General features: G+C 45.1%; 1 protein-coding gene across 1 annotated transcript in view; it reads right to left on the bottom strand.

The window, feature by feature from the left end:
* The window catches only part of GTF2F2 (general transcription factor IIF subunit 2), a 136,506-nt gene extending 122,380 nt beyond the window's left edge, over positions 1-14,126 (bottom strand). Inside the window, exon 1 of the mRNA XM_027557193.1 lies at positions 13,864-14,126. Within this exon, the coding sequence (XP_027412994.1) occupies positions 13,864-13,929 (66 nt within the window). The 5' untranslated portion in view covers positions 13,930-14,126. The remainder of the gene's footprint in view (positions 1-13,863) is intronic.
* Positions 14,127-15,558: the final 1,432 nt, after the last annotated feature.

Here is a 15,558-nt window from a genome sequence, read left to right as displayed (position 1 = left end):
TGGCTTAAAGCTCAACATTCAGAAAATGAAGATCATGGCATCCGGTCCCATCATTTCATGGGAAATAGATGGGAAAACAGTGGAAACAGTGTCAGACTTTATTTTTCTGGGCTCCAAAATCACTGCAGATGGTGACTACAGCCATGAAATTAAAATACACTTACTCCTTGGAAGGAAAGTTATGACCAACCTAGATAACATATTCAAAAGCAGAGACATTACTCTGCCAACAAAGGTTCGTCTAGTCAAGGCTATGTATGGTTTTTCCTGTGGTCATGTATGGATGTGAGAGTTGGACTGTGAAGAAGGCCGAGCGCCCGAAGAATTGATGCTTTTGAACTGTGGTGTTGGAGAAGACTCTTGAGAGTCCGTTGGACTGCAAGGAGATCCAACCAGTCCATTCTGAAGGAGATCAGCCCTGGGGTTTCTTTGGAAGGAATGATGCTAAAGCTGAAACTCCAGTACTCTGGCCACCTCATGCGAAGAGATGACTCATTGGAAAAGACTCTGATGCTGGGAGGGATTGGGGGCAAGAGGAGAAGGGGATGACAGAGGATGAGATGGCTGGATGGCATCACTGACTCGATGGACGTGAGTCTGAGTGAACTCCGGGAGTTGGTGATGGACAGGGAGGCCTGGCGTGCTGCGATTCATGGGGTCGCAAAGAGTTGGACACGACTGAGCAACTGATCTGATCTGATCTGATTTTCTTTCTGTCTGTCCTAACTGACCACTAAATAGCAAGCTCTGATTATATGTTTTGCACTAAAGAGATATTAAGATATGTAAGAAATGATTTTAGCTCTCAAAGTGCTTAACACCAACTGAGTTGGTGACACAAAACTAAAACTGGGCATATAGCTTAACAATAACGAAGTGCTAATTTATGTTCCCAAGTCTAATAAAAGTTCAGAGATGAGAAAGGCGGCCAGAAAAGGCTTCTTGGAGAATAACACTGACACGTAATGTAGAGACACTACTGAGCTTAAGATGATTTGAAAAGTCATGTTTTATTATGTATAAGATAACTAATGTGATGAAGGATCTGCTGAAATAAAAAGAAATTATTCAATGTAACAACTAGCATTTATATAACACTACTTTCCTGACACTGTGATATGCACTTTTCAAACATTTATACCTCACATCTATATGAGGCAGGTACTATTCATTATCCCCACTGCACAGACTACGTATTTGGAGCAGCCAGGGATTATAAAATTTAGCCAAGGGTATATAACTGGCAAATGAGGACCCAGGATTCAAATCCAGGCACTCCAGTTCCAATGCCTATGCTTTAACCAATACACTATACTGTGGGTGCAATCAGATATATGCAATCAAAATCTCAAAAGGTTAAGAGCATATAACCTAGTATGGCCACCTGTTATTTCTTCTAAGACACAGTTGGAGCTCGGGAATCAGTACATAGTTTAAGATGGCCCTACTCTGGAGGATACGATGCTCCACGTGAAGTATGAAGCGCAACGCCTCACACAGCAAGTGCTCAGTGAGTGTCCGGTGTCAGTTTTACTTTCCACAGTAAGTCTGGAATGATAACATGAATGTATAACAGAGTCAAAGAGCGCTTCCAAAGCTGCAAAGGGAAAAATCCTATCTAACAAAGTTTCATTTACAAGAAGAACCACATGACTATTAGTTCAACTGCAGTGCTTTGAACTGAGTAAAAATTTAAGAAGACCCTAATGGTATTTGTTCATTCCTCACACTAAAATAAACCGAACAACTACTGTGTTAAAAACATGCCAGAAGCCTGGAAGAGACGTAGGGGAAGGGAGCCCACGGTGTCAGGCGCCATGCTATCCATTTTACACCCACAATCCCACTTAATCCTCCCAATCAGCCTGCAAAACTGCACCGCTCTCCTCATTGTATAGATGACAAAACCGAGGCTCAGAGGACTGAAATGACATGGTTAGCTACTATTAGTCAAAGACTCCAGACTGGTCAAATGCTCTCTTTGCTACACCATCCTTTACATCCTCTAAAGGAAAAGGAGTTTTGAAGATTCCACATCTTAAAGTTTCAACTATACTGCGCTCCACTATTCATGCAAGCTTACAGGATTTGGCAAATTTCTTATGATAACTGTACCTACCTATTAGGTCTGCTTTGATTACAGATGAGAAGAAAACCCACTGAGGCATACAGAAGATTTACTGGCAAAAGTAACTAAATATTCCAGAAGGAGTGTTAAGGTGGCCTGATTAAGGGCTCAAATACCGTCACCAGGACTCTCACCATCTCTCAGCTCTTCTCCTCATCACACTAACTCACTTCTTTGACAGCCTTCCCCTCTATGTAGCATGACGGCTGAAGCCACTCCTGAAGAAGAAGAGTTCTTCCCCAAATCCCCAGCAAAATCGTTTTTCTCTTGTGGCTCTGACCAGGTCACGGGTCCTTCATCTGGCCTGTTACTGAGCCAGAGATGAGATCCCTGCACCACCAGCCTGAGCCAGTGACACCTTTGGGGAGGGATAGTCAACACCTTAGAATCACCAGACTGAAAAGGCAGAGTGGTGGTGCCCAAAAGGAAACTCAAGGTACTGTCACGGTGAGTCGAAGAAGCAACTGTCAACATTCCCTGTCAGAACTAAATACAAGATGTGAAACCGATCTGGGCAAATACTGTTACATCAAATAAAACCCTGAATCCTCAAACTATGTAAATTATTACATAGTCCTCATGTCCTCAATCTTGAAATCCTGCCTAACAAGTTAGCCTTTGCTTCTGGATTTGTCTGATTTTTAGCCCAAAGAAATCTTCTTGTCAATTACTCTAACACAAAGAGGAAATGGAGTTCTACAGATAGCAGCCTGCTCTAACAATCAATGGCAAGCTATACTCCCTAATTAATAAAGTCCTTAGGGGAAAGATAGTGGCTTTTCTTCATCATATTCCAAGTTTCTGATTCAAATACTGTTAAGACTTTCTCATTATCAAGAACAGTACCCTTTCCATAAACTGTATTTCAAGGAACCCTTCTGACCACCATCTCCTAACTCCCTGGCCATCTCCTCAGTACTTCGGCTCCAACAATTCTTCCCTCCTTCACATCACTGACTTTGTCCCTGTCTGCTTATGTCTTCCCTTCTCTCTGAAATGGAACTACATTTCACAGCCCATCATTATAATCATTCTCTTGTCCCCAACTCCCTCCATCATACTGGCCTGGCAGAATCTAACCCTGACTAAAGCCAAGTGATACTAGTAATATTGCTTATCTTATTAATTAATCTATGTATTGTTTTATTTGATTGTTATTCCTCCTCCACACTTGCACCTGAGCATCTGAAGAAAAACAACCATGCTAAATGGTCTCTCCTGAAATCCTTGGTGACTAACATCAAGTAAGCCCTTCAATATGCTGGGCGATTTAACTCCCTCTCCCTGGTCAACAGTCACCTGCAGCGGGAAAGCCACTGCAGGCAGGCCGCACGTTCACGTCACTCCTCAACCCTGTAACGCCTCTTGCCTCCTCTTCCTTCCAAGATGATAACCCGACTTCCTCTTCCACTGAACCATCTGAAAGCTTCTAAGTCTACCACTTAGCCACAGGGGAGCCTTCTACTCTGCTCTCCCCTCTTAAAAGATGAACTGTGGCCACTCCCTCCACATGCGCACTGAATTTTTGCCTGTAGTCTAGCCTAGGATGTCTTTCCTTCAGTGCTACCCTTTCTCCCCTCCAGTCCTTTCTTTATTCTCCCAACAGAATAACAATGGTGATGTGTGTGTGTTAGTGGCTCAGTCAAGTCCAACTCTTTGCGACCCCAAGCCCACCAGACTACTCTGTCCGTGGGATCCTCCAGGCAAGAATACTGGAGTGGGCTGCCATTCTCTTCTCCAGGGGATCTTCCTGACCCAGGGGACTGAACCCAGGTCTCCTGCATTGCACGCCAGACTCTTTACCCTCTGAGCCACCAGGGAAGTCCAAAGTGAAAGTGTCAGCTGCTCAGCAGTGTCCGACTCTTTGCAATCCCATGGACTATACGTGGCTTTCCAAGCTTCTCTGACCATGGAATTCTCCAAGAAAGAACACTGGGGTGGGTAGCCATTCCCTTCTCCTGGAAAATCTTCCTGACCCAGGGATCGAACCTAAACCTCCTGCACTGCAGGCAGATTCTCTACTGTCTGAGCCACCAGGGAACAGAGAGCTTACCAACCGTGGCAGAAGACTCTAAGATGGCCTCAATGACCCCCACCCGCTGATACTTGCACCCTGGTGTAACACCCTGCCTGCATCCGCCCAACTAAGCCACGCCAGGAAACTCCTGAGCCACAGAAACTAAGATATCAAAAGTGCGTGCTATTTTATGCTACTAAGCCTGTGGTGATATGTTATACAGCAATAGATAACAAACACGTTAAGTGACATTTAATATATTTAAATGTTTTAAATAAATTAACCATTTAATTCTCACACAATCTGTTTATTTTTTCCATTTTACAAGTGAGGAAACTGAGGCACGGGGAAGTGAGCAAATGGACTCTCAGTCACACCCCTGGAAAGGGCAGGCTCCTTCATCCTTCCCACCCGCTGTCCAGTGTCTCTGCCTCTCTCCACCGCAAGGCTCTGAGTGAGCTGTCTCTGCTGGCTGACCACAGTTCCTTCTCTGCTGCTGTGTTCTGCTCTAGACAGGCTCTCCCCTCCACCACTCCACTAACATGGCTGCCTGTGCTTAAAAAGCTCTCCGCAATGTCAAGCCAACGTTCAGTCCTCATCTTGCAGACCTATCAGATTATCTGAGACTTAATTGTCTCCTCCTCCTCCAAACGCTTTCTTCACTTGGCGTCAGGTCACCACAGTCTCTCGTGATTTTCCTCCCACTTCTCCACACTCTTTTTCGGTCTCCACATACCTAGATTCTCATCTTCCTGACCTTTTAACCTGAGAGGGCCCTGATTTCAGTCCTCAAGCCTCTCTTCTCTGTCCACACTCGTTCTTACATAGCCTCATCCAATCCCAAGGTTTTAAATCCCATCTGTGTAACTACAACTCCCAAATTTACAGCTCTCCCCTAAAGTCCCAAATTATACAACCAGCTGCTTACTCAAACTCTCCATCTGAATATTCAGGAGACATTTCAAACTCAAAATCTCCACTCAAGAACTGATTCTTACTCATGAACCTATTCCTCCGGCAACCTTCCATAATGTAGTAAAAGTCACCTCCATCCTTCCAGGTACTCCGTCTGAAACCATGGATTTACCCTGAATAGCTCCTTTTTCTCACGTTCCACATCCAATCAACTGACATAGCCTGTCAGCAATACCTTCAAATTATATCTGGACTCCATGTCCTTCTCACCAATTCCAGGGCTACCACCCTAATCCAGGCCACCATCATCTCTTGTAGGATTATCATCCGTGTCCACTTTAGTCCCAGTACAGCAGCCAGAGTGACCATATTAAAACAGAAGTCAGATGACACTGTTCTGTTCAAAGCCTTTCGGTTTATTTAACAGACATCTACATAATGCTTACTACGTGCCAGATACTTTCCTAAGCACTTTAAAATTTTACCTCACTTGATCCTCATAACAACTTTATTATTATCCCATTTCACACAGAAGCAAGTAGGGCATCAAAAAGTTATCATTCGTCCAAAGTCTCACAATCACCAGTGGTGAAGCCAGGATTCTAACCAGGGCAGTCCGGCTCCACCATCGCCATCCATGCCTCCTCTCTATGGCTACTAGCCTCCCATGGCATTCACTGTAAAATCCTGTAATGTCTCAGATGATACAGTCCACTGAGATCCACAGCCTCACCCCCTACCACTTTCACTCACTCGACTCTAACCACACAGATCTATCAACGTTCCCAGCAGCATCCCACCGAGGGCCTTTGATTTGCTGTTACTTCTGTCTAGAACGTTCCTCCCCCAAATATGTGAAGGGCATTCAACTCCCTTCAGGTCTCTGCTCAAGGCCCACCTTATCGGTGAGGCCCTTTCCCACCTGATTAAAATAGCATCCTCAGCTACTTTCTGCACTCTTTACCCTGAGTTACTTTTCTTCAGAGCACTCAGCACTTGCTATACACTTTCCTGTTCATTGTCATTCTCCCTCTTCACTAGAATGCAACCTGCACGAGGCAGCTGTTTCGTCCATTTTGCTTACTCTGCTGCTGCTGCTAAGTCACTTCAGTCATGTCCGACTCTGTGCGACCCCATAGACAGCAGCCCACCAGGCTTCCCCGTCCCTGGGATTCTTCAGGCAAGAATACTAGAGCGGGTTGCCATTTCCTTCTCCAATGCATGAAAGTGAAAAGTGAAAGTGAAGTCGCTCAGTCGTGTCCAACTCTGTGCGACCCCATGGACTGCCACCTACCAGGCTCCTCCGTCCATGGGATTTTCCAGGCAAGAGTATTGGAGTGGGGTGCCACTGCCTTCTCCGTTGCTTACTCTGCCACATCCCTAACAGAAGAACAGACTAGCATGCGGTAGCAACAGAGTTATTATTTTAATGACTGGATACTGTTAAAGAAACATTAGCTACTGTTAATGTAATGACAATGATGGTGTTATCAGAATAAATCCAGGCTATGGAATTAAACTTTAATAAATCTCATTGCATTATCAAAGGGAAACCTATTCCAGAGATCTACCTTAAAATAAGGGGGAGAAGGGGAAAACACCCGTAGAGTGAAACATTTTCCAGCCTGTCATTGTCCCCTTATTGCTGGTTCCCTGACACACTGCTAAGGTAAAGGGAAGACAAGAATGTTTCAGAGCTCCTGTTGAGACCACAGTTCTTCAGTACATAACCAGGTCAGAAGACCCTGTGGTCAAACTGCCTGAGACCACAATTCAGGCCATCAAACAAGACAACAGTTCTAAGTGAAGTAACTACGTATTATAAAATAAATTTAAGAATCATATTCAGTACAATAATTGAATCTAATACAAGCAACTGGCCAACTTAAAAAAAAGATTATGTGCCTGAAGTTAATTGATAAAAACAAGTCTGGAACTCATACTGCATTGTCATCATTATTAAAATAAAACGGAAAGTTCCTAAGGTAAGCCTACTAGCTTATTTAATTCAAAAGGTTGCCAAAATACTATACCCTTGTAAGGAAAACCAGAATACAATGATGACAGTATGTCAATCATATATAACTTTTTATACCAAGCGATTATGGAAATGGGCTTCCCAAAAGCTCCAACGCATTAAGTTGGGAAGAGGCCTTCGCTGGTGCTCCAGCGGTTAGGAGTTCACCTTGCAATGCAGGGGACACTAGTTCAATCCCTGGTCCAGGAAGATCCCACATGCCCCAGGGCAACGAAGCCAGCAACTGCAGCTACCAAAGGCCATCGGCCCTACAGCCCTGGCTCTGCAACCAAAGAAGCCACTGCAGTGAGAAGCCCGGGCACCACCACCAGAGAAATCCTGCAGACAGCGGCGAAGACCCAGCACAGCCAAAAATAAACAAACAAATATTTAAAGAAAAAAAAGGGGGAAGGAAACGGAAAAAATAATGGTACATATGGTTCCCAGGCTCCACAATTTTTTTGGACAGCTGATATTTTTAATTAAAACATTACATTCTATCTTTAAGTAAAGCTGTATATTTAAGGTGTACAACATGGTTTTATATGCACATGAAACAATTAAGCCAGTCAAGCTAATTAACATATTATCTCTTCACATAATTACCTTTGTTTCTAGATGAGGACATCTGAATTCTATTCTGAGTAAATTTCCCCCAAACACTCCTGTCAACTTGTCACTTGTGAGATAGCTGTGTTGTTTCCACTGTCTCCACATTCATTAAAGAAAGGCAGATGGAGACAAGAGAACAGGTACAAGAGGGGATGTTTTCTCAGATTTCCCAAGACCAGGGAGAGTGACAGCCAATGACTCACTTCAGCATTATTTTCTCAGAGAAATTCCCTTGACCTCCAGACTATGTTCCTTTGTTATTCACACTCACAAAACAGTATTTCTTTCTTCAGTGAACTTATCTATCTGTGTGTAACTGTTTTCATGAGGACCAGTATTGCCTGAGGTCTGTCTCAGGGAGCGTACTACAGACTCTAGTTTACAGAGTATGGACCCTGTCCATTCTTGCTCACGGTAACGTACTCAGAGCCTAGAACAAATGACTGGTGGTCACTGAAAGCTTGTGGAAGAAACCCATCCGCCTGCACACTCACTCAAGCTACAGAGTAAGGGCAACTGCGCCTTTGAAGCCAAGGGGCCAAGGTGGCGTATACAGAGCTTGCTCCCTAAGCTTGTTTGCCAGCTTTGCTTCATCTAGTTCCCCAACAACTAGCCTCCAAAGCCATGCTGCTCCCAGGGTATACAAGCAAATTAAGAGCGCTGTGTGGACACTGGCGCGGCACCCATTTCTCCATTGAGGAATGAAGGCCTATCCCCCGAGCCGCTGGGAGTGTGGCCACAGACAGCCCGCAGTTCTTAGCTCTCTTTGGAAGTGCTTCCACTGAAGAGTTGACCAAGATTACACACTCCTCCTGGACCAAACCACCCTGTGCCCAATCCTGCGTAAATCCTTTCCTTCCACAGGGGATGATCCCAACAGCACTGCGTAACAAACCGCTGCATGCTCATCACCTCAGAACCAGCTTCCCTGGGAATCCAACATACATCAGGCAGCTTTTACTCACACGTTGTCTTGAAGGTCAATGTATTGAGCTGACAAGACCCAAGGCCATAAAAACAAATTCCCCACCCCCTCACTTCCGTTCTCCAGGGAGAAGACTCATTAAAGAGACCCAAGTGGTGGGGGGAAAGCACATTTCCTATTCCTGGCATAAGCTTTGTAGCCATACAGACCTAAATTTGAATCACTGTTCCATGCTTGGGCAGGATAATTAACCTCCCTAAGCCTCAATTTTACCATCTGAAAAATATAGATAATTAGTACCTACTTCACAGGTTTGCTTTGTGAAATACTTGGCATATTATAAGTTTCTTTTTCTCCTGCAAGGCTTTGGGGTATCACCCATTCCAGTTTCATCTCTCCCTGGGAGATAGCTTTCACTCTGGCTGCCAATGTCCAACTGCTTATTTGTCTGTGAAAAAAGAAATGCTAAGCTTGATGGCTTTTGAGGTGTTGAATGAAAGTGAAAGTCACTCAGTCGTGTCCGACTTTTTGTGACCCCATGGACTATACAGTCCATGGAACTCTCCAGGCCAGAATACTGGAGTGGGTAGACTTTCCCTTCTCCAGTGGATCTTGTCAACCCAGAGATCGAACCCAGGTCTCCAGCATTGCAGGCAGATTCTTTACCAGCTGAGCACCAAGGGAAGCCCAATACTGGAGTGGGTAGTCTATCCCCTCTGCAGTGGATCTTCCCGATCCAGGAATCGAACTGGGGTCTCCTGCATTGCAGGTGGATTCTTTACCAACTGAGCTACTGAATGGAGGACCCAACATTCACAGAGGATGAGGTCCGTCCCTTCGGTCCTGATTCTCGCCTCCAACAAACATCAATCAAAATGCTTATAGGAGGAAGGCTGATGGGACCCAAAACACATCTTTATGCTGGCCAGAAAGTTGCTGGGCGAACCTACCACAACGCTTGTCAATACCTCCACTTGTCCATTTCCTCTAAGAAAGAGTTTTCTTATCATTCAAGCTCTGATAGGATATTCATTACTTACAAAAACCCCACCACTCCTAAAAACGCTGTGAGCTTTATCTCCTCTTCTTCCCCATCAGGTACCCTTACCATCCAGGCAACCATAACTAGAGAAGATGACTTTTCCAGAAGTCTAAATGTTGGAAGTGAAACAATAGAACTATGCTACGATGTTCTTAAATATCACTTTTAGACCGTGATCTGGTGTCCAGTGTGCAACAGCAGTCCTGTGACCGGCTGGCAACCTGACAGTGGCAAAGACTGAGCAGCAGGAACCGGGTGATGCCCACTACAAGGGGTGAGCTCCCGGACCAGGGGAAACTGTAGTTGTTTATGTTTTTTTGAGCAGGCGATATCTATTGTAAAGTTAAATTCAGTCATGTCTATTATCTATCAAAACTTATTTAGATCATCATTCTCTTGTAGATTTAAGGTATTCAGAACTCCAGAAATGGCCTTGGTCTTGCTGTATCTCACTGTCTGCTGACCCCAGGTTAGGCAAAGCACGAGCGGGGAAGCTGGATGAAGATGTGAGGCACCGTAGGGACCACAGACGGTCTTTATTTGCAGCAGCAACGTGGACATGCTTTATTTTCTAATGGCTGACAGAGCAGCAGCAACTGCCCGACTGCCCGACTCAACTAGACTCACCTCGACTACAGGAGCTTTTCAGGTGGTGCTTACATAGACCACACCACGACACGCGTGCGCAGTGCCACAAATGATCCCAGCTGTAGGATGTGAGTGGAATGGGGCGAGAGCGCCTGACCACCATCACCTGGCCAACTGCTCTCTCCCTACGGCATTCCACTGGTCAGAACAGATACAGGCAGTGGACATTCTGGTACACAATCTTCCACTCTATTTGCCTTTTCCTGAACACTCACCAGCCCTGCTCAGAACATTTTTCCCCCCTAACTAATCAACTCCATAGGCTCTTCTTAAATGTCAGCTTCCCCATGAAGTCTTCCCTGATTCCACCAGATAACTTTTTTACTGCTTAAAACTCTGAGAGATCTTCTATAACTTAAAGTATTTATCCTTTTCCTTACTTTTCTAGTGATGAAATTAATAATGAACAAATTATGAGCAAAAATGGCCCATAAACTCGCGATACTCTAGGAACTCACATATTTTGCAACAAATAATCCTCAAAGAGCAGAACTCAAGGCATGATTTATAATAAGAATTATGAATGTATACCAAAAAGATTTAAAATTGCATGCGGTTCTATTCAAATTCTAATTTGAACAGAAAAATTCTAATTTGAACTATCATTAGTAAGACTCCTTTTTAAAGCGATAAAATGTATTCAAATGGCCATATAAGAGAGAACACCAGAATTTCTTAACTTTAGTTTAGATTTGTAACTTTCTCTTACATCATCATTTAGTCAGTCACGGCATCCTGACAACTTTTGCCGAAAAAGTTTCCTAACTCCTGAGACTTCACTATCAAATGTCTAGGATCCTGTGATAATTTTCTAATTTTGACTCTGGTTATCTTCTCTTCAAGCTTTTTTTTCCCCCCCTAAAAGAATCATTTGTAGCCCTGCCTTACTCAAAACCCTTCAAGACTCTCCTCATTTCCTGTAGACTAGAGTTAAAACCGGAGAATGCAATGGCACCCCACTCCAGTACTCTTGCCTGGAAAATCCCATGGATGGAGGAGCCTGGAGGGCTGCAGTCCATGGGGTCGCTAAGAGTCGGGTACGACTGAGCAACTTCACTTTCACTTTTCACTTTCATGCATTGGAGAAGGAAATGGCAACCCACTCCAGTGTTCTTGCCTGGAGAATCCCAGGGACGAGGGAGCCTGGTGGGCTGCCGTCTATGGGGTCGAACAGAGTCGGACACAACTGAAGCGACTTAGCAGCAGCAGAGTTAAAACATTCCCATTTCACAACGTGACAATGTCATATGGTTCCAATCCACTACTCCAGGCATGATGTCCTCTTTGTTTTCCAGCCCACACCACATTACTGTGCATTTTCACTCCTGCATTTCAGAACCACTCTCCATGGTATGCTACGGAGATACTATGGGCCCCCCATCCAAACCTCTGTAAGGCAAACAACATGTATTGAGCATCTATTGCACTCCAAGCACAAACACATCACCTCAAACTCTCGTCATCTTTTCAAGCTCTTTCCATCTGCAATGGAGATCTCCCTAATGATATCTCTCCATTTAGCATGCAGGAGGAGAGAGATACTTGGTTACTCCATCATTTTAAATCACACTGATATCACTGTGATAAGTCAAATCAGTGCCAGAGATTAAGGCTAGGGTTGAAGAATAAGAGTTCATTTATTCATTCATGCATACATCACATTATCTGAGCTATTTACCTTACGCAAAACACAGTTCTGGGTGTGACAGGCAAGACGCCTACTCTCGTAAAATATGACTGTGCGTGTGCTTTGGAGAATGTTAATACAGGTTCAACATGCTAGTGAATAATCGTAAGGGCAGGAGCAGGGGACTACAGAAGTTGAGATGGTTGGATGGCATCACCGACTCAATGGACATGAGTTTGAGTAAGCTCCGGGAGTCGGTGATGGACAAGGAAGCCTGGTGTGCTGCAGTCCATGGGGTCGCAGAGTCAGACACAATTGAGCTACTGAACTGAACTGAATCATAAGGGAGCTACATAAGAGAGGAAGACTGGAAGGGCCTCTCAGATTTAACTGATAAAAACTCAGACATGTGATAAAAGCTTTCCAAAAATCTAACAAATAAAGGTCTCTATGTTTTACTTGAGTTTTCAAGACTATCATAATCACATTTTGAATATACACATGTCTTATGAAAACTGCCTAAGAAACAACAGTCCCAATATGAAAAAGTAAGGCATAAACAGTGTACTCACTAAGTGAAGAAGTGAAAGTTGCTCAGTTGTGTCTTACTCTTTGCGACCCCTTGGACTATAGGGTCCATGGAATTCTCTAGGCCAGAATACTGGAGTGGGTAGCCTTTCCCTTCTCCAGGGCATCTTCCCAACCCAGGGATCAAACCTAGGTCTCCCACATTGCAAGTGGATTCCTTACCAGCTGAGCTACAAGGGAAGCCCAATAAGTACTTACTAAGGGTTAATCAAAATGCTGACTTTACAAAAAAAAAAAAAAAAATTACTGACAGTTTCACCTGAGTCCCAGTCGAGCTCTAAAAGAACACTCCAGTCCACAGTCTCTCCTTCCCTGAGTTCAGAGCACTCTCAGCTCTCCTGGGAATTCCATAAGAGCCATCAACCTAAAAGAACACTTTACGAGTGAAAGTTAAGTCACTTAGTCCTGTCCAACTCTTTGGGACCCCATGGACTGTAACCTATCAGGCTCCTCTGAATGGGATTTTCCAGGCAAGGATATGGGAGTGGGTTGCCATTCCCTTCTCCAGGGGATCTTCCCCACCCAGGGATCGAACCTAGGTCTCCTGAATTGCAGGCAGATGCTTTACCATCTGAGCCACCAGGGTACTCAGAGACCAGTTCTACTTTCTGGCTCAGAAAACTACCCAGAAAGCAAACGCTCAACTTTCTTACAGAGATTGATGACTGAAATCAGTTTCAGCAAGTGGAGATGAAGAAAGTCTTCAGTTTGGGGTAAAATGCTCAACCCGGGGGGCCATCAAGACAGGAGCCCAGAAAAACCAGGTCGTGGGATAAGGAGATCCATTCCAGGCACGTTCAGACTCTTAGTTGGCTAAAACACACTGGGTGTCCCTGAACTAACGTCCTCGTCTGCAAACAAGCCTAACAACCAACCCTGCCTCTCGAGGTAAGCGAAGTTCTAACGAGAAAGCCCTAATGAGCTTTAAAAGGCGCAGAAAGTGGGACGGTCTCAAGTCACTTGTGTGTGTGTGTGGGTGTGACAGATGGTCTCAAGTCACGTGTGTGTGTGTGTGTGTGTGTATGTTAGTTGCTCAGTTGTGTCCGACTCTTTGCAACCCCACAGACTGCAGCCCACCAGGCCCCTCTGTCCATGGGGTTCTCCAGGCAAGAACACCGGAGTGGGTTGCCATTTCCTTCTCCAAAAAGAACCATTTAGAAAGAAAGAAAGTGAAGTCGCTCAGTCGTGTCCGACCCTTTGAGACCTCATGGACTGTAGCCCACCAGGTTCCTCCGTCCATGGAATTTCCCAGCCAAGTACTGGAGTGGGTTGCCAGTTCCTTCTCCTCTCAAGTCACTTAAAGTACTTTAAAAGGAGCGCAAGCGGGAGCCACGCAAACCTTACCTTGACCAGCCACACTCCGGTGTTCTGTTTGGCGCCAGTCAGGTCGAGTTCTCCGCGCTCGGCCATGGGTCCGTCGCCGGCGGAGACCTGCGGACTTAGAGCAGCGGCCCGGGGAGCTGGTGACTGCGGGACGAGGGAGCGAAGCACACGGTGAACCCTGGCCGGAGGTTGACTGTGAAGAGCCCGCGGTCCAACTTCCGGGATGCCGGGAGCCCTGGGAAAGACGAACACACGCCGCCGGCAGCGGGGAACCACGCCTGCGCTCTGCGGCCGTTACTACGGCGCGCTACTGAGGACAAACTTCATCAGCGGGCAACTTCTTGAGTGGGCGTGGCTCGTTCCAGGGGCTGTGTCTGAGTAATTAAAACCGAGGTTGGGATGGGCGCAAACATCAGCAGTACATATAAAGACCAGGTCAGAGTAACACAACAAAGTGTCAAAATAGAAAAACGGGGTTTAAAGAGACAAAGGCTGTCAGTGTATGTCCAATCCTGGCCAAGGAGAGAAAGACAGCATTTGGAGGACAGGTAGGAGAAATAAATAAAATGAATTAGCAGAGTGGTCTTTATTGAAAGGCTACCCTGAGCACCTTCAATTAAACGAGTAGGGCGCACCCCTTTAAGAGACTCCAAAACCCAGAGCCCTTTGTTTTTTGTTTGCTATTGTTTTTAATTTATTTTTAATTGGAGTATAAGCTCTTTACAATGTTGTATTAGTTTCTGCTCTAAGACAACATATGAATCTAAGTATACATGTGTCCCCTCCTCTTGAGCCCCCCTCCAACCACACCTCTATCCCACCCCTCTAGGTTGTCACAGAACCCCGACCTGAGCTCGCTGTGCTCTACAGCAGCTACCCACGAGCTATTAATAGCTTTTTACACATGGTAGTGTATACATGTCAATGCTACGCTGGCAGTCTGTCCCGCCCTTTCCTTTCCCGGCTGTGTCCACAAGTTTGGAGCCGTTTCATGAGGTCAATGACAATAGACATGTAACAGAAAAATATGATTGTTCAACTCCCCTGCTTAAAGAGTCTCCCCTCTCTCTTCTTGTCTCTAGAATAAAATTCAATCCTCTCCACACAGGCCCTCACAGTTTGACCTCATCAAACTGTGGTGCACGCAATGCACCACACATCTAGCCCCACCTAACCCATCAGACCTCCCGGAACATATCAGAATGTTCCTCAATTATTTCAGAGCCTCTGCACACTAGATTCCCTTTACTCAGATGCCCTATTCTTCCCCTACTGCCTTCTGATTGGCAGACTCCTACTTAGGTTTCAAGATTAATGGAAATGTCTCTTCCTATGAGACCTTCTATCAACTCCCCCAGAGGAAGATCGTTTTTTCTTCCCATCACAATGTGCGATACTTAGGACTATGAGCTATAATATACTTGTTTACATATTGCCTTTGCTTTCTAGATTATGGGCTCTTCCTAGGCAGAAATGGTGGGTTTTCTTGTTGTTTAATCAAAGCATCTGGCACAAGCTGACACCACGTCAGATTTCAGTAGGCTTTGGCTGAATGAACATTTGCATGAAAAGAAACAAACAGTAAGATACTGTAAGAATGGCAAGTGACGTATTGAATCCTGCATCAGAACCATACGAGAATTGAAGAAGTTCTATGTCTGTTCAGCCTAGGGCTAGGAAAAGCTGTCAGGGCTCTGAGATCAGCTGGGAAAACCT

The sequence above is a fragment of the Bos indicus x Bos taurus genome, chromosome 12, assembly GCF_003369695.1.
Source record: "Bos indicus x Bos taurus breed Angus x Brahman F1 hybrid chromosome 12, Bos_hybrid_MaternalHap_v2.0, whole genome shotgun sequence".
Lineage (NCBI taxonomy): Eukaryota > Metazoa > Chordata > Mammalia > Artiodactyla > Bovidae > Bos > Bos indicus x Bos taurus.
The sequence above is the reverse complement of the archived record's forward strand: the minus strand, read 5'-3'. Positions and strand labels throughout refer to the sequence as shown.